A 27,131-nucleotide genomic window follows, 5' to 3' on the forward strand; every position below is an offset into this window, starting at 1 on the left:
CGGACAAAATTCAAAAATATGTGATGATTATTCATAATAAATTCATAATTAAAAGAATATAATTAAATTTTCTTGATTTATCTTTGTCAAAAAATTGTCAGAATGTATTAAGATGATTTTGTATCAAATTTTCAAATATTAATAAATAAACTATAATTTTAAATATATTTATTGTAACATTCATATTTATAACATAAATCCGTTTGAATCATTACAAAACTTTGTCGAAACAATTTCAAACTTGAATTTCCTACATTTTATTTATTGTTATATTAAATAAAATTCAATAAATCGATTACAAATCAATAAAACACTAAGAAACAATTAAATAATAAAACCTAAATTTAAATATACGGTTCGGACCAGTATTTAATTGTACTTCCATGGCGTTCAAAAACACTCGTCGATTTAACTTTCGAACGGAGCTTAACATCTTTTGGTTTTAACATACTCTTGTGATTACTCAATAAACGCGTCGGCGTTAAAATAGACTTAGTACTCAGCCCGGTACACTCCAAGAAATGCTCGTAAGTCGGCTCGTTTTGTCGCTTCTCAATCATTTCGTTACTTTGTTGAATCTTTTTACGAAACTCCTCAACGTTACACAAATTTAAAGTAGGAACTTGAATTTCTTTTTGAATCATCTCATCATTTGATTGAATCGATTTTGAATCAATTATTTGATTAATTTGATTCATTTGACTCATTTGTGTTGAAGTATCACTTTTATCACTTTTCGAATCGATATCGTATTCTTCGAGAATTTCGCAATCTTCGAGTTTAAATTCTTCAAAATTTTGACTTAAATCGAATTTTTCGCAATTTTGTAAATTTTCAAAACTGGAGAATAATTTTTTTTGGATCGGTTTTCTTTTAATTTCTGATAAAAGTTGTTGGTTATTAAATTCGGTTATTAAACTCGAAACGGTTGACCCCATTATAATCGGTCTGCGATTAACGTTTTTTATTTTTAAAATTTGGGTGTTATTTTTAACGTAATTATCTTGATTCGTTATTATCTCATCGTTTTCTAAATCTTTATTTTTATCAATTTCGGTCTCATTTTCGATTTCTTCTTCGGGGATTATAATTTCGGAAACTTGGGGTAATTTAGGAATTTCATTTTCTTTTATTAATTTTGATTTCGGTGAAATATTTTCCGTCTTAATCGGCGTTTGTTTGGCTAATTGAATACTAAACTTCTCGATGTTTTTGCTTACAAGATTTGCGATCTCGTCGTTAACATCAACTGGGTCGTATTCTGATTCGCCACTTTTCTGTTTGTGTATAATAATATCTTTGGAATTTTCGAGGACGTTTGAGGCATTAATTTCCGCCACTACATTAATTTTTTCCTTCACCATCTTCAACGGGAGATTTAACTCGCTTATTGAACAATAATCGGGTTCCGATTCCGTGCTATTCTCAGACGAGGATTTAATTTGATTCAAATTAATTTTGTATTTCGAAACTAAATTAATCGGTTTTGGGGGGAGAGCCGGCGGAGTTCTCAATATCTTATTTTTCTTAATAATCTCAACTGGCTTCGTGTCCATATCGTAATAATTCGTATCTACATCTTTTGGGACGCTCAATTTCTTTGTGGGCAAAATGTTCACCTCCTTTTCTTGCAAATTTTTTGAAATAATCTGCTCGTAATCGTTGCTATAAATACTTTGGGGACTCTCGTAAAAATTGGGCTGCTTTTGAATCGGAGTTTCGTAATAATCACTTTTTTGGCAATCTTGATCGCTAAATTTCACTTTTTTCCCATTCTTATTAACATTTTTCCTCTCCAAATTAGGAGTTTTCTCGCCGCCGAAAACTTCATTCATCGAATCGTTAATATTATGCAACAAAATTTGATTCATACACTCCAAAACCGGGTTGTTTCGGTAAACATCTCTTTGTTCCTCCATTTCTTGGTCACTCCCGCTTGCGTACCACTTCTCCGTGGATTCAGGCTCATCCCCCTCGAAAACTGGGATGTTCTCAGAGATTTTCAGCGTTGTTGATTTATCAATAACCGTGTTATTACAATCCGATTCATTCGAGCTACTATTATTATTATTAAAAATCGTTTCAATTCGCTCTGAAACATTCGTAATTTCATCCTCAACCTCTTTAATCGGACTTTCCCCATCCAAATTCTCGTAATCATTTAATTGGGGACTCCCCCCTCGAAGTTTCAAAGCTTCAAAATAACTCCCAATACTTTTTTTATGCGTTATCTTCTTCCCCCTTCTCCCCAAAGAATCTTTGTTATACTTATTCTTTTGATAAATACTACATTTAGTTTCGCTTTCATTCGAGATTGTGGCATAAGTTTCTGAACTTGAGTCCAAAGACTCCAACGTTGAGCTTTGATAATCTTGGTAATCAGTCGCGACGTAATCCGAGCTACTATCCAAGCTCTCAATTTGAGAAATTGGGCTATAAAACTGATTGCAATGCTTGCAATATTGATTCGACATCAAATTCGAAATTTCTTTCCTCTGCTTATTAATCAAATAATCCTTCTCTTCTAATTGATGGCTTATAAATTTTTGCTCCTGCTTTAAACGGGCCTCAAAAATTAATAAGGCGCGCAAAACTTTCCCTAATTGGTCGTTCCTCAAAGTTCTTTCCGATTGATATTGGTGCTCCTTATCTTGTAACCGCTTCGTGTACTCCGAAACTAATTGGCGACATCGCTTCGTTTGTTGCTTTAAAGCTTTCTGCACCGTTTCTAATTCTAGCCTTATCGAGGAAGTTTCCGACTCAATCTGAAACGAAAAAGCAAAGAATATTGATTACTAATCCCGTTGGAATGTTCTTATTGCATTTTTTAAACATTTCGGTTTCAAAATATCGAAAGTAAGAGACCCCGCGGTTTTCCCACTCTCTATCTCTTTCCGAAAAGGATGGAAGAACGTTTTGTATAACAAAATAACGCACGTCGTGACCGCATTCTTAAAACCACCTCATTTTTTTATACTTATCGTAACACGTCGAATATCAATTAATAAATTAACAACAAATATATAACCAATACTTCACCTTTAACTAATTAACACAATAGTGACAATTTGCAATGTTAATTAATTAATAAGAGTTTTTGTTAGAAATTAGGACAAAAAATAATGAAGATGCGCAAAATTAGCCCCAATGTATTTTGCCATCTGCGATCTAAAGAAAGAATTTTTAACGGTGAAAGCAGTCGTGGATATCATTAATCTAAAGGAAAAAGAGAAGCGCTCCCAAATGACTATTCATGTCAGAGCGACATCTGAAGAAATATCTTTGAATGTAGAACGCTCATCATGAAAAGTAAAAAGAAGTATTTCTAAAATTTTCTCAAAAACCATCACATTAACATAGTGATATTTTTTAATATTCTTAAATTACGTACTTTTAGGATTAATTTGGTATAAAAATCACCGTTTAACTCCTTTGAATAAATTCTGGACGATTTTTTAAAGTTTTGCTTTATTTTTGTAACGAAAAAGTTAATCTTTCGATTTTCAACATTTGCTCTAAAGCTATCATATTGACATATAGATAGGTTTCAATATTCTTAAATTAGGTACTATTAGGATTAATTTGGTATAAAAATCATCGTCTAACTCCTTTAACCCTTTGTGTCTTGACGATACTTTAAAGTACCTGTAGTCATCTATTCGGCGCATTTAGAACTATCGGTACTTTCTACTATACAAGAAAGATACAATTGAGATTTAATTTAAAATAAGTCTCATTCCTTAATTTCAATAAACACAGCTTTCAGAAATTTTTAAATTAGCCTCTTTTGAAACTTTTAGGCTATACGAAAATGTAAGTTTTGTTTCAACATTTTTTTTCTCAATATTTTTCCAATCCAACCCAACAATTATTATACATCATTTTAAAGAGAAAGCTTTGAGCTTTAATTTAAAACAAGTCTCATTCCTTAATTTCAATAAATACGGCTACCAAAAATTTTTAAATTAGCATCTTTTTTTGACACTTTTAGGTTATACGAAAATGTAAGTTTTGTTTCAAAATTTTTTTTCTCGATATTTTTCCAATCCAACCCAACAATTATGATACATCATTTTAAAGAGAAAGCTTTAAGCTTTAATTTAGAACAAGTCTCATTCCTTAATTTCAATAAATACAGCTTCCAGGAATTTTTAAATTAGCATCTACTTTGACACTTATAGGTTATACGAAAATGTAGGTTTTGTTTCAACATTTTTTTTCTCAATATTTTTCCAATCCAACCCAACAATTACGACACATCATTTTAAAGAGAAAGCTTTGAGCTTTAATTTAGAACAAGTCTCATTTCTTAATTTCAATAAATACGGCTTCCAGGAATTTTTAAATTAGCATCTTTTTTGACACTTTTAGGTTATACGAAAATGTAAGTTTTGATTTAACATTTTTTTTCTCAATATTTTTCCAATCCAACCCAACAATTATTATACATCATTTTAAAGAGAAAGCTTTGAGCTTTAATTTAGTACAAGTCTCATTCCTTAATTTCAATAAATACGGCTTTCAGGAATTTTTAAATTAGCATCTTTTTTGACACTTTTAGGTTATACGAAAATGTAGGTTTTGTTTCAAAATTTTTTTTCTCAATATTTTTCCAATCCAACCCAACAATTATTATACATCATTGTAAACAGAAAGCTTTGAGCTTTAATTTAGAACAAGTCTCATTCCTTAATTTCAATAAATACGACTTCCAAAAATTTTTTAATTAGCATCTTTTTTGACACTTTTAGGTTATACGAAAATGTAAGTTTTGATTTAACATTTTTTTTCTCAATATTTTTCCAATCCAACCCAACAATTATTATACATCATTGTAAACAGAAAGCTTTGAGCTTTAATTTAGAACAAGTCTCATTCCTTAATTTCAATAAATACGACTTCCAGAAATTTTTTAATTAGCATCTTTTTTGACACTTTTAGGTTATACGAAAATGTAAGTTTTGATTTAACATTTTTTTTCTCAATATTTTTCCAATCCAACCCAACAATTATTATACATCATTGTAAACAGAAAGCTTTGAGCTTTAATTTAGAACAAGTCTCATTCCTTAATTTCAATAAATACGACTTCCAGAAATTTTTTAATTAGCATCTTTTTTGACACTTTTAGGTTATACGAAAATGTAAGTTTTGATTTAACATTTTTTTTCTCAATATTTTTCCAATCCAACCCAACAACTATTATACATCATTGTAAACAGAAAGCTTTGAGCTTTAATTTAGAACAAGTCTCATTCCTTAATTTCAATAAATACGACTTCCAGAAATTTTGTAATTAGCATCTTTTTTGACACTTTTAGGTTATACGAAAATGTAAGTTTTGTTTCAACATTTTTTTTCTCGATATTTTTCCAATCCAACCCAACAATTATGATACATCATTGTAAAAAGAAAGCTTTGAGCTTTAATTTAGAATAAGTCTCATTCCTTAATTTCAATAAGCCCATCTTTCAGAAATTTTTAAATTAGCATCTTTTTTTGACACTTTTAGGTTATACAAAAATGTAAGTTTTGTTTCAACATTTTTTTCTCAATATTTTTCCCATCCAACCCAACAATTATTATACATCATTTTAAAGAGAAAGCTTTGAGCTTTAATTTAAAACAAGTCTCATTCCTTAATTTCAATAAATACAGCTTCCAGGAATTTTTAAATTAGCATCTTTTTTGACACTTTTAAGTTATACGAAAATGTAAGTTTTGTTTCAACATTTTTTTCTCAATATTTTTCCAATCCAACACAACAATTATGATACATCATTTTAAAGAGAAAGCTTTGAGCTTTAATTTAGAACAAGTCTCATTCCTTAATTTCAATAAATACGGCTTTCAGGAATTTTTAAATTAGCATCTTTTTTGACAATTTTAGGTTATACAAAAATATAAGTTTTGTTTCAACGTTTTTTTCTCAATATTTTTCCAATCCGACCCAACAATTATTATACATTATTGTAAAGAGAAAGCTTTGAGCTTTAATTTAGAACAAGTCTCATTCCTTAATTTCAATAAATACGGCTTTCAGGAATTTTTAAATTAACATCTTTTTTGACACTTTTAGATTATACGAAAATGTAAGTTTTGTTTCAACATTTTTTTTCTCAATATTTTTCCAATCCAACCCCACAATTATTATACATCATTTTAAAGAGAAAGCTTTGAGCTTTAATTTAGAACAAGTCTGGTACTTTAATTTCAATAAATACGGCTTCCAGGAATTTTTAAATTAGCATCTTCTTTTGACACTTTTAGGTTATACGAAAATGTAAGTTTTGTTTCAACATTTTTTTTCTCAATATTTTTCCAATCCAACCTAACAATTATTATACATCATTGTAAAGAGAAAGCTTTGAGCTTTAATTTAAAACAAGTGTCATTCCTTAATTTCAATAAATACGGCTTCCAGGAATTTTTAAATTAGCATCTTTTTTGACACTTTTAGGTTATACGAAAATGTAAGTTTTGTTTCAACATTTTCTTTCTCAATATTTTTCCAATCCAACCCAACAATTATTATACATCATTTTAAAGAGAAAGCTTTGAGCTTTAATTTAGAACAAGTCTCATTTCTTAATTTCAATAAATACAGCTTCCAGGAATTTTTAAATTAGCATATTTTTTGACACTTTTAGGTTATACGAAAATGTAAGTTTTGCTTCAACATTCTTTTTCTCAATATTTTTCCAATCCAACCCAACAATTATTATACATCATTTTAAAGAGAAAACTTTGAGCTTTAATTTAGAACAAGTCTCAATCCTTAATTTCAATAAATACGCCTTCCAGGAATTTTTAAATTAGCATCTTTTTTGACACTTTTAGGTTATACGAAAATGTAAGTTTTGTTTCAACATTTTCTTTTCTCGATATTTTTCCAATCCAACCCAACAATTATGATACATCATTTTAAAGAGAAAGCTTTGAGCTTTAATTTAGTACAAGTCTCATACCTTAATTTCAATAAATACGGCTTTCAGGAATTTTTAAATTAGCATCTTTTTTGACACTTATAGGTTATACGAAAATGTAGGTTTTGTTTCAACATTTTTTTTCTCAATATTTTTCCAATCCAACCCAACTATTATTATACATCATTGTAAAGAGAAAGCTTTGAGCTTTAATTTAGAACAAGTCTCATTCCTTAATTTCAATAAATACGGCTTCCAGGAATTTTTAAATTAGCATCTTTTTTTGACACTTTTAGGTTATACGAAAATGTAAGTTTTGCTTCAACATTTTTTTTCTCGATATTTTTCCAATCCAACCCAACAATTATGATACATCATTATAAAAAGAAAACTTTGAGCTTTAATTTAGAACAAGTCTCATTCCTTAATTTCAATAAGCCCATCTTTCAGAAATTTTTAAATTAGTATCCTTTTTGACACTTTTAGGTTATACGAAAATGTAAGTTTTGTTTCAACATTTTTTTTCTCGATATTTTTCCAATTCAACCCAACAATTATTATACATCGTTTTAAAGAGAAAGCTTTGAGCTTTAATTTAGAACAAGTCTCATTCCTTAATTTCAATAAATACGGCTTCCAGGAATTTTTAAATTAGCATCTTTTTTTGACATTTTTAGGTTATAGAAAATGTAAGTTTTATTTCAACATTTTTTTCTCTATATTTTTCCAATCCAACCCAACAATTATTATACATCATTTTAAAGAGAAAGCTTTGAGCTTTAATTTAGAACAAGTCTCATTTCTTAATTTCAATAAATACGGCTTCCAGGAATTTTTAAATTAGTATCTTTTTTGACACTTTTAGGTTATACGAAAATGTAAGTTTTGTTTCAACATTTTTTTTCTCAATATTTTTCCAATCCAACCCAACAATTATTATACATCATTGTAAAGAGAAAGCTTTGAGCTTTAATTTAGAACAAGTCTCATTTCTTAATTTCAATAAATACGGCTTCCAGGAATTTTTAAATTAGTATCTTTTTTGACACTTTTAGGTTATACGAAAATGTAAGTTTTGTTTCAACATTTTTTTTCTCAATATTTTTCCAATCCAACCCAACAATTATTATACATCATTGTAAAGAGAAAGCTTTGAGCTTTAATTTAGAACAAGTCTCATTTCTTAATTTCAATAAATACGGCTTCCAGGAATTTTTAAATTAGTATCTTTTTTGACACTTTTAGGTTATACGAAAATGTAAGTTTTGATTCAACATTTTTTTTCTCAATATTTTTCCAATCCAACCCAACAATTATTATACATCATTTTAAAGAGAAAACTTTGAGCTTTAATTTAGAACAAGTCTCAATCCTTAATTTCAATAAATACGCCTTCCAGGAATTTTTAAATTAGCATCTTTTTTGACACTTTTAGGTTATACGAAAATGTAAGTTTTGTTTCAACATTTTTTTTTCTCGATATTTTTCCAATCCAACCCAACAATTATGATACATCATTTTAAAGAGAAAGCTTTGAGCTTTAATTTAGTACAAGTCTCATACCTTAATTTCAATAAATACGGCTTTCAGGAATTTTTAAATTAGCATCTTTTTTGACACTTATAGGTTATACGAAAATGTAGGTTTTGTTTCAACATTTTTTTTCTCAATATTTTTCCAATCCAACCCAACTATTATTATACATCATTGTAAAGAGAAAGCTTTGAGCTTTAATTTAGAACAAGTCTCATTCCTTAATTTCAATAAATACGGCTTCCAGGAATTTTTAAATTAGCATCTTTTTTTGACACTTTTAGGTTATACGAAAATGTAAGTTTTGCTTCAACATTTTTTTTCTCGATATTTTTCCAATCCAACCCAACAATTATGATACATCATTATAAAAAGAAAACTTTGAGCTTTAATTTAGAACAAGTCTCATTCCTTAATTTCAATAAGCCCATCTTTCAGAAATTTTTAAATTAGCATCCTTTTTGACACTTTTAGGTTATACGAAAATGTAAGTTTTGTTTCAACATTTTTTTTCTCGATATTTTTCCAATTCAACCCAACAATTATTATACATCGTTTTAAAGAGAAAGCTTTGAGCTTTAATTTAGAACAAGTCTCATTCCTTAATTTCAATAAATACGGCTTCCAGGAATTTTTAAATTAGCATCTTTTTTTGACACTATATACGAAAATGTAAGTTTTGTTTCAACGATTTTTTTCTCAATATTTTTCCAATCCAACCCAACAATTATTATACATCATTTTAAAGAGAAAGCTTTGAGCTTTAATTTAGAACAAGTCTCATTTCTTAATTTCAATAAATACGGCTTCCAGGAATTTTTAAATTAGTATCTTTTTTGACACTTTTAGGTTATACGAAAATGTAAGTTTTGTTTCAACATTTTTTTTCTCAATATTTTTCCAATCCAACCCAACAATTATTATACATCATTGTAAAGAGAAAGCTTTGAGCTTTAATTTAGAACAAGTCTCATTTCTTAATTTCAATAAATACGGCTTCCAGGAATTTTTAAATTAGTATCTTTTTTGACACTTTTAGGTTATACGAAAATGTAAGTTTTGTTTCAACATTTTTTTTCTCGATATTTTTCCAATCCAACCCAACAATTATGATACATCATTGTAAAAAGAAAGCTTTGAGCTTTAATTTAGAATAAGTCTCATTCCTTAATTTCAATAAGCCCATCTTTCAGAAATTTTTAAATTAGCATCTTTTTTTGACACTTTTAGGTTATACAAAAATGTAAGTTTTGTTTCAACATTTTTTTCTCAATATTTTTCCCATCCAACCCAACAATTATTATACATCATTTTAAAGAGAAAGCTTTGAGCTTTAATTTAAAACAAGTCTCATTCCTTAATTTCAATAAATACAGCTTCCAGGAATTTTTAAATTAGCATCTTTTTTGACACTTTTAAGTTATACGAAAATGTAAGTTTTGTTTCAACATTTTTTTCTCAATATTTTTCCAATCCAACACAACAATTATGATACATCATTTTAAAGAGAAAGCTTTGAGCTTTAATTTAGAACAAGTCTCATTCCTTAATTTCAATAAATACGGCTTTCAGGAATTTTTAAATTAGCATCTTTTTTGACAATTTTAGGTTATACAAAAATATAAGTTTTGTTTCAACGTTTTTTTCTCAATATTTTTCCAATCCGACCCAACAATTATTATACATTATTGTAAAGAGAAAGCTTTGAGCTTTAATTTAGAACAAGTCTCATTCCTTAATTTCAATAAATATGGCTTTCAGGAATTTTTAAATTAACATCTTTTTTGACACTTTTAGATTATACGAAAATGTAAGTTTTGTTTCAACATTTTTTTTCTCAATATTTTTCCAATCCAACCCCACAATTATTATACATCATTTTAAAGAGAAAGCTTTGAGCTTTAATTTAGAACAAGTCTGGTACTTTAATTTCAATAAATACGGCTTCCAGGAATTTTTAAATTAGCATCTTCTTTTGACACTTTTAGGTTATACGAAAATGTAAGTTTTGTTTCAACATTTTTTTTCTCAATATTTTTCCAATCCAACCTAACAATTATTATACATCATTGTAAAGAGAAAGCTTTGAGCTTTAATTTAAAACAAGTGTCATTCCTTAATTTCAATAAATACGGCTTCCAGGAATTTTTAAATTAGCATCTTTTTTGACACTTTTAGGTTATACGAAAATGTAAGTTTTGTTTCAACATTTTCTTTCTCAATATTTTTCCAATCCAACCCAACAATTATTATACATCATTTTAAAGAGAAAGCTTTGAGCTTTAATTTAGAACAAGTCTCATTTCTTAATTTCAATAAATACAGCTTCCAGGAATTTTTAAATTAGCATATTTTTTGACACTTTTAGGTTATACGAAAATGTAAGTTTTGCTTCAACATTCTTTTTCTCAATATTTTTCCAATCCAACCCAACAATTATGATACATCATTATAAAAAGAAAACTTTGAGCTTTAATTTAGAACAAGTCTCATTCCTTAATTTCAATAAGCCCATCTTTCAGAAATTTTTAAATTAGCATCCTTTTTGACACTTTTAGGTTATACGAAAATGTAAGTTTTGTTTCAACATTTTTTTTCTCGATATTTTTCCAATTCAACCCAACAATTATTATACATCGTTTTAAAGAGAAAGCTTTGAGCTTTAATTTAGAACAAGTCTCATTCCTTAATTTCAATAAATACGGCTTCCAGGAATTTTTAAATTAGCATCTTTTTTTGACACTATATACGAAAATGTAAGTTTTGTTTCAACGATTTTTTTCTCAATATTTTTCCAATCCAACCCAACAATTATTATACATCATTTTAAAGAGAAAGCTTTGAGCTTTAATTTAGAACAAGTCTCATTTCTTAATTTCAATAAATACGGCTTCCAGGAATTTTTAAATTAGTATCTTTTTTGACACTTTTAGGTTATACGAAAATGTAAGTTTTGTTTCAACATTTTTTTTCTCAATATTTTTCCAATCCAACCCAACAATTATTATACATCATTGTAAAGAGAAAGCTTTGAGCTTTAATTTAGAACAAGTCTCATTTCTTAATTTCAATAAATACGGCTTCCAGGAATTTTTAAATTAGTATCTTTTTTGACACTTTTAGGTTATACGAAAATGTAAGTTTTGTTTCAACATTTTTTTTCTCAATATTTTTCCAATCCAACCCAACAATTATTATACATCATTGTAAAGAGAAAGCTTTGAGCTTTAATTTAGAACAAGTCTCATTTCTTAATTTCAATAAATACGGCTTCCAGGAATTTTTAAATTAGTATCTTTTTTGACACTTTTAGGTTATACGAAAATGTAAGTTTTGATTCAACATTTTTTTCTCAATATTTTTCCAATCCAACCCAACAATTATTATACATCATTTTAAAGAGAAAACTTTGAGCTTTAATTTAAAACAAGTCTCATGCCTTAATTTCAATAAATACGGCTTGCAGGAATTTTTAAATTAGCATCTTTTTTGACACTTTTATTTTGTACGAAAATGTAAGTTTTGTTTCAACATTTTTTTCTCAATATTTTTCCTATCCAACCCAACAATTATTATACATCATTGTAAAGAGAAAGCTTTGAGCTTTAATTTGGAATAAGTCTCATTCCTTAATTTCAATAAATACGGCTTCCAGGAATTTTTAAATTAGCATCTTTTTTTGACAATTTTAGGTTATACGAAAATGTAAGTTTTGTTTCAACATTTTTTTTTCTCAATATTTTTTCAATCCAACCCAACAATTATGATACATCATTTGAAAGAGAAAGCTTTGAGCTTTAATTTAAAATAACTCTCATTCGTTAATTTCGATAAACACAGCTTCCAGGAATTTTTAAATTAGCATCTTTTTTGACACTTTTAGGTTATACGAAAATGTAAGTTTTATTTCAACATTTTTTTTTTCAATATTTTTCTTATTCAACCCAACGATTATTATACATCGATTTAAACAGAAAGCTTTAAGCTTCAATTTCAAATAAGTTTCATTTCTTAATTTCAATAAACAGGGTTTCCAGAAATTTTTGAATTAGCATATCTTTTGACACTTAGATTATGCGGAAATATGCATATTTTGCTAAAATTGACTCCAAAGGCCTTTACTAAGTGTATTTTGATAACGTTATAATTCTGTCACAAAGTTTCAAAATCTTTCAGGACGTAGAAACTGTTTCCCTGCTTCATGCAGAGGCAATTATCTAATGAATTCCCAATTACCAGTGTATTTACAAATTAATATAATTCCTAAATGACTTTTAGATTAAGAAGTAATTAAGATATTGTAATAAAATCCCTGTTTCCGAAGAAACAAAAAAGACTAATTAAATTTAAGATCTTCAGTATTATAAATTAGGCTAAGTAGTTACGTTTTGTTACGATTTTCGTTTAGATTTAAGAAAAATTAGGGCGATGTGCAAGAAAGAGGTAATTCTTTGAAGTCCATGACCTTCAAATTTGACCTTGTCGTTTACATTTTTGACAGATATTGATTTTGGCGACTTTTCAGACGATTTTAGATTCTAAAAACATGCGAGATCGATAGATCGTATCGATTTAGCCCATAGCCCGCAATTTCATGCATTTCTGTATCATTTTATATATTTAAATTCCAATTTTTCATTTCCAAACTTCAACGTCAAATTACAACTTTCTCGAAGGAAATTAACATCCGAAAGCGCGTTTATCTAAAAAAACGAAAAATTAGCTACAAAATTACAGAATCTTAATCAAATTTAAAGTTTATTAATAATTTCGATTATTTTTAAAATTGACAGTTATTTTCTTTAAAAAAATTAATTATTTTGGCTAACCTGTGTAATTTATAATTCCCGCCACTTAATCAACCAATCAGAGAGCTCAGAGTCAAACTGAGAGGATCAAATTCGGATATCCAAGAAGGCTGTGTCCAAAAAGGGTATATAAGGCCGCGCAAATTGACGCCGGGGAGAGTTCAAATTTGGCTAGGACCAAGCGTTGTCGAATTTACGTCAAATTAACCTTAAATTTTCTAACCTAAGTCTGAACTTAGAAGTAAACAAAGTAAACAAGAATTATCTTCGAAGAAATCGAAACCATACCTGAGTTCGAGTCCAATCCTCCATCCTGTTCCCGAAGGACGAAATTTCCCGAGAATCCTAAACTTCTAATACCGAAGAATATCCATCCCTCAAGATCAAGGTCATCAAGGTAAGCCAGCCATTTTTAACTGACATGTCACATCTCCAGAAAGAAACAAGATAAGTGAACATATTTCCTTTTATCGAACTCTTTAATTTTTATAATCATCGCGATTAAAAATCAATCTTAAAAGACAATCATAAAATTAACGCGTATAAGCTTTGTCTACGACAACACTCTTCTACACAGAGTAATCTGTGCTCTTCTAAAAGAGTTACCTCTTTCTTACACAGACGTATTTATTTAGGCTCGTTTTTATGTTGAGTTCGTAAATTTAAAAGTTTAGTTAATAGATGTCTCCATGAACCTGCGATTTCTTTTCTTTTCCCCAGATTCATGTTCTTTAATTTAAAAATGTATTTTTGTACATTTGTATAATTAATTTGTAAAAATTGGTTTGCATAAATAATTATTAACCGAACAAAAACAAAATAATACAATATCTTTTTAGATTAAGAAGTAATTAAGACCAATATACAGGGTGTATCTGAATGACGTGCCCAAACTTCAGGGCGTGATTCTTTAGGCAATTTTAAGGGTACTTTGATATATGAATCATGGGCGACTTCGGCTCCCCTAAGGAGCTACACCCCTCCAAAAATCGTCATCTTAGACACCTTTACCAAAGTAGAAAAGAGCTGTTTTGATAATGAGAGAGGACTGTCATGGGCTATTAATTAATTGCCCTAATATGCCTAATATTTAACCACAGCTTCGACGTGTCGTACTGAAGTCTAGTTTGAAGGGATTCCGATAGACCTTGCATCAGAACGTAAGAGACGCTCAAGACGCATCATATAATAATTATACAGGGTGTGTCAAATGTTTGGAATATAGCCAATAACTTCGCCAGTTGTAGTTTTAAAGAAAAATGTTTCAAATACAAATTTCTTTATTAATCATGGCGCATTTTTTTGGCGATATTTGATTGTTTGTATTGTTTTTTTTCGTTGCTATGGCAACCAATATTATTATTTTAAATGAGATGCATATATTGATAGAGGATAAGTCCCTCTATGCGATGAACATATCAAATCATATAGTTGTATAAGAAAAAAATCGAGAATTTGTTTAAACTGTCAATTTTTTAACATTTAAAGTTGTCAACGGCGTTATTTCGGCGCCTACTTTGATTGTAATTTGCTGCTTTAATATTTCTCGATTTTTTTTCTAATACAACCTTATGATTTGATATGTTCATCGCGTAGAGGGATTCATCCTCTATTAAAATGTGCAAAAAAAAACATATGCATCCCATTTAAAATAACAGCGTTGGTTGACATAGCAACGAAACAAAGAACAATGTAAACAAGCAAGTATAGCCAAAAAATGCGCCACAATTAATAAAGAATTTTTTATTTGAAACATTTTTCTTTAAAACCACAAATGGCGAAGTTATTGGCTATATTTCAGACACACTCTGTATATACAGGGTGTCCCGCAACGATTGTACAAAACTGCATCAGCGTATTCTATGATCAAAAATAAACAAAAAAAGCCTAATAAACATAAGTCCGAAAATGCACCATTTTCGAGATATTCAAAGATTTAGTTTCATAAGTTGATATTAGGTTTGTTCGAGCAGAGAATTAGGTATTAGTTTGTGACAAATTAGTGCATTCATGAATGCGCATGCGCACGTAACGATTAATTGCAAACTAGTACGATATTTGTCACAGCTCAAACAGTAAAAATATGAAAACATTGTATTAAACATTGTATATGGCCATTGTATTACTTCATCTGATAGGTTGCTTATAAAATACACTGTTCGCTGGATTACAGTTTGTAGGGAACTTATACTAATATTAAATCTATCAGCTACATCTCGGAAAGAAGCCGTCTGATGACCAGCAAACCACAGAAATAATGGCTTTAAATCGATTTGCTAGATTTTCAGCAACTACTCTACTCAATCGAAAATGTTCCATAAATTCTGAGTCGCAATACTGTTGTACTGTTATTTCGAAGTACTCTTCATTTTTTGGCCTTATTCGCACTGGTGTATCAAGTAATTCACCTTCTAAGTCATCATCACTTGACTCAAAATTTACTAAAGGCACATCTTCACTTGACAACGAAATATCGGACATGATTATTTATACTCTGATTTATACTAGGTACTTAAGAACGTGTTAACAACAATTACAGATTAATAAAGCGGATATTGTGTTTACAAATATAAATCGATTGTGTCGCCCTCTCGACGTGCTACGTTTATTACCAACAAACTCGCAAAGTATCCACTGCGCATGACAGTACACAATCCGTCAACAATTTTCTTTTTTTTTTCTCGAGGTACTCTGAAGAGTCGAAAGCCCATCATACTGCAATTTTTGTAACTTCAAAGGCACGAAGACGGCATTATTTTTGTAAATAAGTGGTAACATGCACTGACAAGCTGTCAAACTCTCGAATATTTCAAATACACATGAAACGCGGTACTTTGCATCGAAAATATTTATATTATACTTATATAGAAGCATTACTCCGCACTATTTTACCGACCAAATTGAATGCAGCACCGCCAAGGGGATTGTAATAGAAGTAATTTTAATAAACCGCGAAATTTGAATGTGTTCGGTATATTTATATATACAGGGTGTCCCGCAACGATTGTACAAAACTGCATCAGCGTATTCTATGATCAAAAATAAACAAAAAAAGCCTAATAAACATAGGTCCGAAAATGGACCAATTTCGAGATATTCAAAGTTTTAGTTTCATAAGCTGATTGTTAACATCATGAATTTAAATTTGTTTTTATAATAATTAAGTCGTTACTATGATTACGATAAGTGGTCTAATCAAAAAAAAAATAATAATATTTTACGAAATTATTATTTTACTATTTAATTTAATAAAACTATTAAGTATGGCTCCTATTAATTACTCCAAGGAAGAGATGGCGGATATGGTGTATTGTTACGGACTAGCTGACGGAAATGCGTCGTTAGCAGCTCGTCATTACGCGCAAAGGTTCCCGAACAGACGATTGCCTAATAGTCACACCTTTAGCAGACTATTTCTCAGATTAAAAGAAACGGGAAGCGTAACCCACAGCCATTCCACGGAGAGACATTACACAAGGCCGGTGGAATTAGAAGAAGCAGTTTTGAGAAGAGTCGATGAAAATGATTCAACCAGCATTAGAAGAATTTCTGCAGAAGAAAACATTAACAAAACAACCGTTCACCGCATTTTAAGGGAGCAGTTGTTTTATCCTTATCATTACAACACCGTTCAAGCTCTAACAGAAAATGATGGCGAAAAAAGAGAGATTTTTTGTAGGTGGGCCATACAGGAAGAGGTAGTAAACGTCGACTTTCCCATAAACATTGTATTTACGGATGAAGCAACATTTACTCAAAGCGGAATTTTTAATATTCATAATGCGCACGTTTGGAGCGATGAAAATCCCCATGCAATACTAGAAACTCATCATCAGTGGCGATTCAGTGTTAATTTTAGGGGCTGGAGTTATAGGTGATCAGTTATTAGGTCCATTTTTTCTTCCAAAGAGATTGACAGCCGATGCCTACATACATTTTTTTACAAAATGACCTTACAGAGGCATTTGATGAATTACCTCAACAAATTCTAGAAGATTGCTACTTTATGCACGATTATGCACGCGCTACTCGAGCATACTTAAATAACAGATTTGGCAATAAGTGGATTGGCCGAGGAGGGCCACCTCGTTCACCAGATTTAAATCTGTTAGATTTTTGGTTTTGGGGACATTTAAAACAAATTGTTTATTCTGAAGACGTTCAAAATGTGCAGGATTTGAAGAATAAAATTAGTAACGCATTTGACACAGTAAAACAAATTCCTGGTATCTTTGAACGCATTAGAAGTTCATTTAGAAAACGTATCCGTTTGTGTTTAGAAGTAAATGGTGCGCATATTGAACATTTATTATGACATGAATCTGTTCCAATTTGTTAAATATTCGTTGTTTTTATGCTGGTTGAACGATTTTCTTCGACAATCTTTGTTACTTGTTTTGTTAAATTATTAATGAACTGTATTAATTAACTTAATATTATCTTATTATTTATTAAATTTTATCTTAACCATCGTAACCATGGTAATCATATAATTACTGCATCTAAATCGTTAGAATTAATAATGTTTACAATAGGTCAACTTATGAAACTAAAACTTTGAATATCTCGAAATTGGTCCATTTTTGGACCTATGTTTATTAGACTTTTCTTGTCTGTTTTCGATCAGAGAATACGCTGATGCAGTATTGTACAATCGTTGCGGGACACCTGTATATTACAGAACGTTCAACAATGATTGTAAGATGTTTGGATTTCCCGCTTTTGCGTTTAATTTTTAAGGCTGGTATGAGAAAACTAACAAGCATAGGTGTATCATAGGAAAAATTTCGAAGGCATTAAAAAATTTATGTTTAAAATGTATCAATGTGTAGCTTTATTAACAAAATTTAAAAATGTGTATGAAATCAATTGATATTTATTCACATTTTGTTATAATAAATGTTGAAACTTCTTAACTGGAAAGCAATTAAAACATAAACTGGCACCAACGTTGCTTAGCAAGTATTACTAAAAGTCAAGTGCGCCAAATTCAAACACCTTACAATAATTGTTGAACGCTCTGTATATATAATTATTTTGTATTTTTCTGTTGTATTTGTCCATTTCATTTTACCTTTACCATTCACGCATATACTATGTAATATATTGAAAAAATACGCGCGAAGGTAAAATGAAATAAATACATATTATAAATAGATACAAAATAATTATATATAATACATGTATATACAGGTGTATCTGAATGACTACAACAAACTTCAAGGGGTGATTCTTTAGTGAATTTTAAGGGTACTTTAATACAGGGAGCTACACCCCTCCAAAAATGGCGGAAAATTTTGGTTAAATTTGCTTTTCTCAAAAACCATAAACGCTAGGAAAATGAAATTTGAAACTCAACGTCAAGCGGGTGCCGGGTGAGAGGCCAACCCATACCTGTTCGGGTAAAAATGAGAAAAAAATTCCATGTCTCTTAGTTAAGTGGTAATAGACATATTTTTGAAAATGTTAAAAATCACATCAAAATCAAAAATGAAATAAAGTAGGAATTTTTTAAATAGCGTGTTTTTTGCAGAAAAACATGCTGTAATATTTTTTATGAAAAGAAAAATGGCAAGTGCTATACCATTTTGGAATCTTGACTAAACAGGGCCATCTTCTAAAATAACTTACCAAGGGTGTTGTACTAGTCCTTTGTTTAGAAATCGTGTGTCAAACTTTAATAGACATAAATTCTTTCAACCTTAACTCAATCAAACTGATACTTTTTCTTGCAAAACTAACGACTTTTGTTGTTCATGAGGAATACATTATTAGTATTATTAGTATATTACAGTGAAAGCTCTCCTTGCGGACAGCTCTAATAAGCGGACATCTCTTATAAGCGGACAAAAATCTTGGAACCAACCCCAAACCTATATTTTCATGTACATATTTATTTCCCATAAACAGACGCTCTAATAAACGGACTATTTTTCTTTACATAACGGGCAAAAATTTCTAATAAACGGACGCGTAGGTAACTAAACGCACACATCAAAGTAATCTGTAATAGATATTTACCGACATGTGTTCGGGGATTCCTCGTTTTACGAGTTCCGCTTGTTAACGAATCCCAAAACATTAGTAGATAGTTATTATTAGTTTGTTCGTTTCGGTGTAACGTGCGTTGAAATGGCTTTCAAGGTGGTAAAGAAAAAGATGCTTATGTTAAAGGAGAAAATGGAAATAGTGTGTTTATTAGATAAAGAAAAGTTGTCAGTTCGTGATATTGCTAAAAAAATTTAAAATCGGGAAAACACAAGTGGCAAAAATAGTCAAAGATAAAGAAAAGATTCGAAAGAAATGGCAGTCTGGAGTCAGTGTAAAAACGAAGAAAAACTTTTTGAGTAGTGAGGGTTCAAAGATCGACAAAGCCTGTTACGAATGGTTTGTGAAAGCTAAAAATCAAAATATTGCCGTATCAGGATCATTCGTAAAGAAAAAAGCAAAAGAAATTGCAGAAAAATTAGGAGTGAGTACCTTTAAAGCGTCTGATGGGTGGTTACAAAAGTGGCGTTTCAGAAATAATGTTGCATTTAAGTGTATCTCCGGAGAAGCAGCAGATGTAAATGAATAGGGCATTAATGAATTTATGAAAAAATTACCGACCTTCTTACTATCGGCTATCGACCAGAGGACATTTTCAACGCAGATGAAAGTGGGCTCTTTTTTCGTGCAACTTTAGCTTTAAAGTCGGAAAAATGCACAGGAGGAAAACTGTCCAAAGAACGATTAACCGTTTTGTTCTGTGTAAATAGTGTAGGTGAAAAAGAGAAGTTGCTAGTTATTGGAAAGTCGGCACGTCCCCGAGCATTAAAAAATGTTGCTCCCAAGGATTTACCGACTATCTGGAAATCAAACAAAAAAGCATGGATGACACGAGACATTATGACGGAGTGGTTAAGTAATTTCGATAAAAACATGGGTATAAAAAAAAGAAAAATCATTTTATTTCTTGATAATGCCACTTCACATCCACATGACTTAAGATCTGCCAGCCGTTAGATCAGGGTATCATACGCAATTTTAAATTTTATTATCGCGATTTAATAATATTATCAAAAATAGATTTCGCAGAATCGGCTTCTAAATTATCAAAATCTATTGATATATTAGAGAGCTTGTACTTTATAAAATCTGCGTGGCAGAAGGTCACTCCAAAGACAATTAGAAATTGTTTTAAAAAAGCTGGATTTCTGATGGATCAAGGAAGTTCAACTGACAGTAACTACGATGTTGAAGATAATTTGCCACTTGCGAGACTAGCTGATTTGTTTAAATGTAGTAAAAGACTGGGAATAGATAATGTAAAAACAGCAGAAGAATATTTAACTGTTGATCAAAACGTCGATATAGAAGATAATGACTTGGAATTTTCGGTAGTCATAAAAAATGTTGAAAATGAGACAGAAGAGGAAGAGAATGAAGAGGTAGAGGTGGAGGGGGACGAGGAACGTAATCCAATCACATCTTATAAAGAAGCATTGAATGTAATTTCCAAACTAAAATCATTCGTGAAAAATGATTTTATTGCATTTCAACATGTGAAAAATTTAGAAACACATATTGAACGTTCTCTCTTATTACAAAGAGAAACTTCATTGCGGCAAAGCAGTATGCTAGATTTTATTCAAACGAAAAATAAATAGTTTTAGTTTTAAGTTTACCTTTTTTATATATGAACGTTCGTTTAAATAATAAAAAAAAGTTTGTTTTATTAAAGCGAAATTTTCGAAAACTGATCAAAATAATACATATATCTGGACCTCAGAACCAAACAGTATTAAGTCACATTCTTTAAATTTTACATGAGAGCAATTTGAAGATTTTGAACAAATGTATTTTTCAAACCGATTACTATTGTAAATAGGAGAGCATAGGTTTTTATTTTCCCTGTTATGATTTTGTAAGCTAACTAAAGCTGATAATAACCAACCTCCTACATTAATTTATTGAAATAATTTTAAATTAATTGTGGGACTTAATACTGTTTGGTTCTAACAATGGACTTAATATCTTGTGACTTAATACTCTATTTTGTGACTTCATACTGTATAGCTCCTACGAATTTATAGATACGTGCGACTTGATACTGAATTATTATTAAGAAACTCATAGTAGAACAATCCAAAGTAGAATCAAAATGAATTAATACCAATTATGACTAATTAACAGAGCCGCGACATTGTCGGACAACTCATTGGCGGCTCGTCGCCTTACGGTAGAGACTCGGGCCACATGGACCACATCACGCCACATATACTATACCACGCCACTGGTTGAGTTTTAGTCAGACAGTCGACCAAACACGTATTGAACGCTGCACCGCAGAGAACCCCCCAAATTTTACATGGGCCAGCATTCAACCAGTATCGATACGTTGCGGCACAACAATGTGCTCGATAGAAGCATGTTACTACTACGCTATAACCCGTTCACTGCTCTATACAGATGGTGACATGAACAGCCCGAAACGTCGTGGCTCTGCTAATTAATAAAGGGTAACAAAAGGCAAAAAGACACTAAAAATAATTTTTTTTTTTAAATAAGTAAAAGAGATTACACCAAGATGTTACAAACGAAAACTATCAGTCCTAAAATTCAGTAATAAACAAATAATTAAAAATTAAAGAGAAAATAAGCAATAAGGGTCATTGCATTTTTCAGTCGTCTTCCTTGAGGTTACTATGTGGAAGATTTTTAAAGTATTTATGGAATCTTTTAGGCACCCATGTTAGTAACTTCTGCAAATCATTATACTTTTTAGTTGAAATAGGTTTTAGTGTCTCTCTTATTGGTTTCAGTAGCATTAAATTATTATCACTGAGAACAACTTCCTTAGAATTAACAGTACGCTTCTCTTTGCGTGTTAGTCTTTTAGTGCCTCGATTAAAATCAACTTGTTCAAAACTTTCTTGATTAAAATCTGTTTTAAAATACAAAACTCCAGGTGTTTCTATTAAAAACTTTATATGAACCACTTTAGATATCAAAAAGTTTTGATTATTTATGGTTTTTTGTTATTGTGAAAGTAAGATCCGGATTTTTCAGATAAAAGGGTAAAATTTTTAAAGTCCATGGTTTCCATTTCCGCTACTTCAATATTGTTACCACAAAGTCTGAAAAGCTGCTGCCAATCCCATGGAGTTATTACAGAAAATTGGGGTGAAGCTTTCTTTTGCCTTTCTATTCGTGCATGAATTGTATCTACCTCCATGTGCGTATGTCCTCGTAAAAGGTACTTGTGTTCAATGCATTTTATGGAAGGCTTCAGCATAAGAATCGAAAGATAGCACATAATCATCTGAAGATTTCTGTTTTGTGATGGACAGTTATCGCTCCAGATAATAATTTTCTCTATTGATTCTTTTACATGTAAATTAATGTATTTCAGAATACATGAAGCCATTTCATTTCCACCACGTCCGGCAATAGATTCATCCCAGGTGAAGCAATATCCTATTTTGTCTGTTGCATCATAGACTGTATAATTAAATGTCCATAGCTTTAGAGAATAGAAACTCTGAGCATTCGTTAGTAGAGGAGTGGGTAAGCATTTTTGTAAATCCACCGAAAGTATTTTCGTATTCGCCTCGGTTTTATAAGCCCCTTTATCCTCTCTCTTTAGTTGATACCGATTATCGGCATCACGAAGATGTGTGTCATAGTTAGTTTGTAATTCAAGGCGTTCCTCCAGATATACAGACTCTTTGAGTTTAATAATATATCCATCACATGTGTCACATGTATCATTCGCTGGCTCTTTGAAGGATAAATTAAATTCCGAATTGAAAATCTCATTATATAGCCACTGCTTGGGGATATCTTCTTTAGGAATTTGGTTTTCTACGCAATCTTCATAGAAGCACCGATACATTATTGAAATGTTGAGATGGCTGCCTAAATATTTTCTCTTGGATTTATTCTTGGAATAATGTGATTCTATACACGGGAACTTCTGTATGTGCTCCCTGATATTGTTTCTTACATTTGAGGCAATTTTGTTTGAGGGTTCATGTTTACCCCTTTGGTCGGGTATTACGATACCACCAAGTTGTCTTTTCGATAACGCATTACGTACAGAGGTTTGGGATATATTTAAGGTGTTAAGAAAATAAGTACGGCACACACTAAACTTCTTACCATCTACACTAAAAAAATACTTCAACGACGTTTTTCTTTTACCAGCACGAGATCCCGTTCTAGCACGTACACGCTCAACTGGAACTTCTTCTATGCAGCTAGCTATAAATTGTCTTTTCTGGTCAAGTTCGATGCTACCATTCCAAAATTGTGAGTGAATTAAAGCACGACTCTCAACTGATATGTTCTGCTTGCACTGCTTTTTATATTCATCAGGACAAGGTGCTTTCATTTCTTTTTTTCCAGTAAGCTTATTGGTGGCTGACAGATATTCTTCACCAGCAGCTCTCCTTTGCTTTCTAATGTTTTTCTTCCAATTAACGGAATTTCTTTTTCTTTTCTTTCCCTTAGTTTCTCGGATTTCTACAGCTCCTTCCTCTTGTTCTTCTTCCAGTTCTTTTGTATCACTATTTTCCTCAGGTAGATAAGGTGGGTCTTCAGATTCAATATTATAGTCTTCTTTGTGTTGTAAATTATTTGCGTCTACTTCATCTGCTTTATAGTGAGGTCCATCGTCATTATTTTGAATAATAATATTTTGTAGAATATTGATTTTAGAAGGTTTCTCGTATTCGTGATTTTTATCTTCATTCCTATTGCCTTGAACAAAATGCTCTGGTGAGCTTTTTGCTGGCTGAGACTCGTCTGTATTATCTCGTATGATATCTTCAGTATTGGAAAAAGGCACATTATTTTTACTAACAAAGATGGTATTGTACACATTGTTATTCAAAGAAATAACATCCTCTGCAGCATTGCCATAACCGGTTGCAAGAATTTACAAATTTTCATGAGGGATATCCTGCGTGCTATTAGTGGTTGGATATATTTCCATAACTATCTCAGCATCTTCTATAATAATATTATTATTTAATAATATTTATTATTAAATAAATTATCTTATTTACCGTTCTCCTCAGCCAAAAGTGAGGTTATAACAGGTTTTTCAGATATTTCGTTGCACTTGGCTTGTGTTAGTGTCATTTGTAATATCTTTTGGCCTCTTGAAGACATCATGTTGATCCTATTCACTTATTAAATATTAAAACTATAAAATTATCAAGCATTTCTTGTTAACTTCACGAACAAAATAATGTGACTTAATATTATGACAACTGATGTAAAACAAAACAGTATTAAGTCCAATCACCTAACCTCACATTTGGACTTAATAGCTAAATACTGGATATTTTCCAGAGCCAAAAGTATCAAAAACCTTTAATACTGTTTGGTTCTATTTAATACAGGACTTAATACCAATAATCTACACCTATCTCGTAAACGGGAAGAAACTGGACTTAATACGCGTCGTCATTGGAAAGAGCGAAAAAAAATACTATAGGAACAATCATAACCTCAAAAACGAAAAAAAATGGACTTAATACTGTTTGGCTCTGAGGTCCAGATATGTGTATGTACTTTAATTTAAGTAGTCTTTTCTCATAAGCGGACAAAAGTAACGAAACCGTCACTGTCCGCTTATTAGAGCTTTCACTGTAGTACCTAAAGATATGATGTACGGGAACGATTTTTAACATTTTCAAAAATATGTCTATTACCACTTAACTAAGAACATAGAATTTTTTTCTTATTTTTACCAGAACAGGTATGGGTTGGCCTCTCACTTGGTGCACGCTTGACGTTGAGTTTCGGGACATCCTGTATATATAGACCCCTTTACATTTTTGCAAAATTTTTTTTTATGTAGATGATAAATACATTAGAAAAATTTTACATAGGTAGATGAAAATATCCTAAAACTTTTTTAGCTCTCTAAAATTTTTCCAAAAACGACTAATTTTTGAGAAAAAAAGTATCAAAAAATATATAAAGAAGAAAATATATGTAGTATCTTAATCCGGGTTATTTTCATGTTTTAAAAATGTGCAATGATAATTAAAGAAATAAAATTTATTAATAAAGAGGTAGACGTTATAATTTTAATCATATTTTGTCACAATAAATTAATCGCGTCATGAACAAAAAGGAAACTAAATTGTTAATTAACCCCAATGATAATGAACACTGCGCGTAAAGTTTCATTCATTGAAACTGCTGAATTAAAACATTCTTTACTTACAACAAAGATTTTTACCCACACAATTTACATCCTACATAAAAAAGATCCAAATACAAAAAAATTATAATTCTTATTAATGAAAATTACTAACTCAACAAAAAAATCTTCTTATTGAAAAGAAAGAAATAAAATTCTTAATGGTCTTTGACTTCACGGTAGATTTAACATTTAAAGGTCTACGTCCCTTTTTTTTATTCGTTTCATCTTTTTCGCAAAGAGACATAGAAACAAAGAGCATAGAGAAGCGACCTCCGTTCTTGTCCTTCTTTAATTAACCAGCGGAATGTTGAAAACATCTGCCTTTACCACCCGCATTCCCGATAGATTGTGGTCACGTAGACGTTTAACTATATTTTATGGTTGAACTATCTATACATACAAAGAGGTGGCTGACTGATAATCGGGGGCCCCTTTTGTAAACGACTTCCGACTAGCGCCTCTTATCTCAGTACGAAAAAAGACGGAAAAGAAACGAAATGAGTTCTTATCTACGCGTTGTGTTGTGTTATTTGCATAAAACTAAACTGCTTTTAAAACAAAATACAGTCTGAAAATGATTAAATTAACTTTTTATGACGTCTTTAATGAGTACAAAGCCTTCAAATAATTTAATCTGTCGCAATAGTTCATAAACTATATATATATGGTGCCAAATTTCATCTCTTAACATTTTTAGTTTTGAATTTGTCATAATTTTCAAATTCGAATATGATGGATACATTTTTTTTTGTGATACTTTCTTAAACGCGCACGATCTTTTTGACATCCCAGATTTCTTCATATAAGAATTGCCTAAAAGCGGTCAATAGGTCGGTCAACTCCCTCCAAATTAATGCGGATTCAATTCAATTCAATTCAATTCAATTCAACAAAACTAAATGTTTTGCATTTAACATATCAATAGAAAAATTCTTTGAACTATATAAAGATAAAAAATGTTGATACATTAAAAGAAATAGAGAGTAGGAAATTTTCTAAGGACAACTACGCCAAACAACGGTCGTTATTTCTTTCTGACTCTTGTCAGTGCCTTACCAGTTCTTTGATTACGAAATTTTGCTCTCTTGCAAAGAAACCAGGATGTAGGCCAATCTTATTGACCAATACAATTTTAAAACACAATGGAAAAATTACTTTCTGTTAAATCTAATTTTGTTAAATTATCTTAATAAATACACTTAGCAAATCTTATCGGAATAAAAAATTAAAAAAGATCAATATTAGTCGATAAAACATCTTAAACGTTTACATAACTTACTTTTTCGTTTAATAATTCTGAATTATCACCAGAATTCGTATAAATGGTTAATGAGGATTTCTTCTGATGAACATCTCCTGGTAAACTACTACCAGAAATCGAATTAAACTTCATCTCTCCGAGAATTCGTACAAATTTAATCGTGATTAAAACCTAATTCACGTTCACTCTCACTCTTACATTAAAAAATCGACTTATTCTGATTAAACCAGGAATTGAAACGCGGCTCTCGGCGGTCAACGGCAAAGTAAAACGGTTGGTATGAAATTCCAGTCTTCAAGAGAGTCTCTCTCAACCTTCCTTCCTTCGAAAACGGTTAGATCCCCACCATTTAGCGCAGCTGACCCAAGAAACTCAGACAAAAGTTGAGGATATTATTCTCC

The 27,131-nt window shown here is 30.6% G+C and overlaps 1 protein-coding gene across 2 annotated transcripts; it reads right to left on the minus strand.

Annotated features, from left to right (window-relative positions):
* Window positions 1–153: 153 nt before the first annotated feature.
* Window positions 154–27,131, minus strand: LOC111422715 (putative leucine-rich repeat-containing protein DDB_G0290503). Of its 2 annotated transcripts, none has more exons than XM_071199234.1 (2): window positions 26,749–27,131; window positions 154–2,765 (listed from the first exon to the last, which is right to left on the minus strand). In XM_071199234.1, exons 1-2 carry the CDS (start codon window positions 26,860–26,862, stop codon window positions 345–347), a joined length of 2,535 nt encoding a protein of 844 aa, XP_071055335.1. In that variant the 5' UTR covers window positions 26,863–27,131; the 3' UTR covers window positions 154–344. The 2 variants fall into 2 exon arrangements, with proteins under 2 accessions (XP_071055335.1, XP_022911700.1); XM_023055932.2 differs by lacking the exon at window positions 26,749–27,131 and adding an exon at window positions 13,556–13,827.

Source organism: Onthophagus taurus, chromosome 10 (assembly GCF_036711975.1).
Source record: "Onthophagus taurus isolate NC chromosome 10, IU_Otau_3.0, whole genome shotgun sequence".
Lineage (NCBI taxonomy): Eukaryota > Metazoa > Arthropoda > Insecta > Coleoptera > Scarabaeidae > Onthophagus > Onthophagus taurus.

Coding starts and splice junctions, on each gene's coding strand:
- LOC111422715 (XM_071199234.1), bottom strand. CDS start 26,862: ATGAAGTTTAATTCGATTTCTGGTAGTAGTTTACCAGGAGATGTTCAT. Junction 2,766..26,748: donor CAGAATTATTAAACGAAAAA/GTAAGTTATGTA, acceptor TTTTCGTTTCAG/ATTGAGTCGGAAACTTCCTC.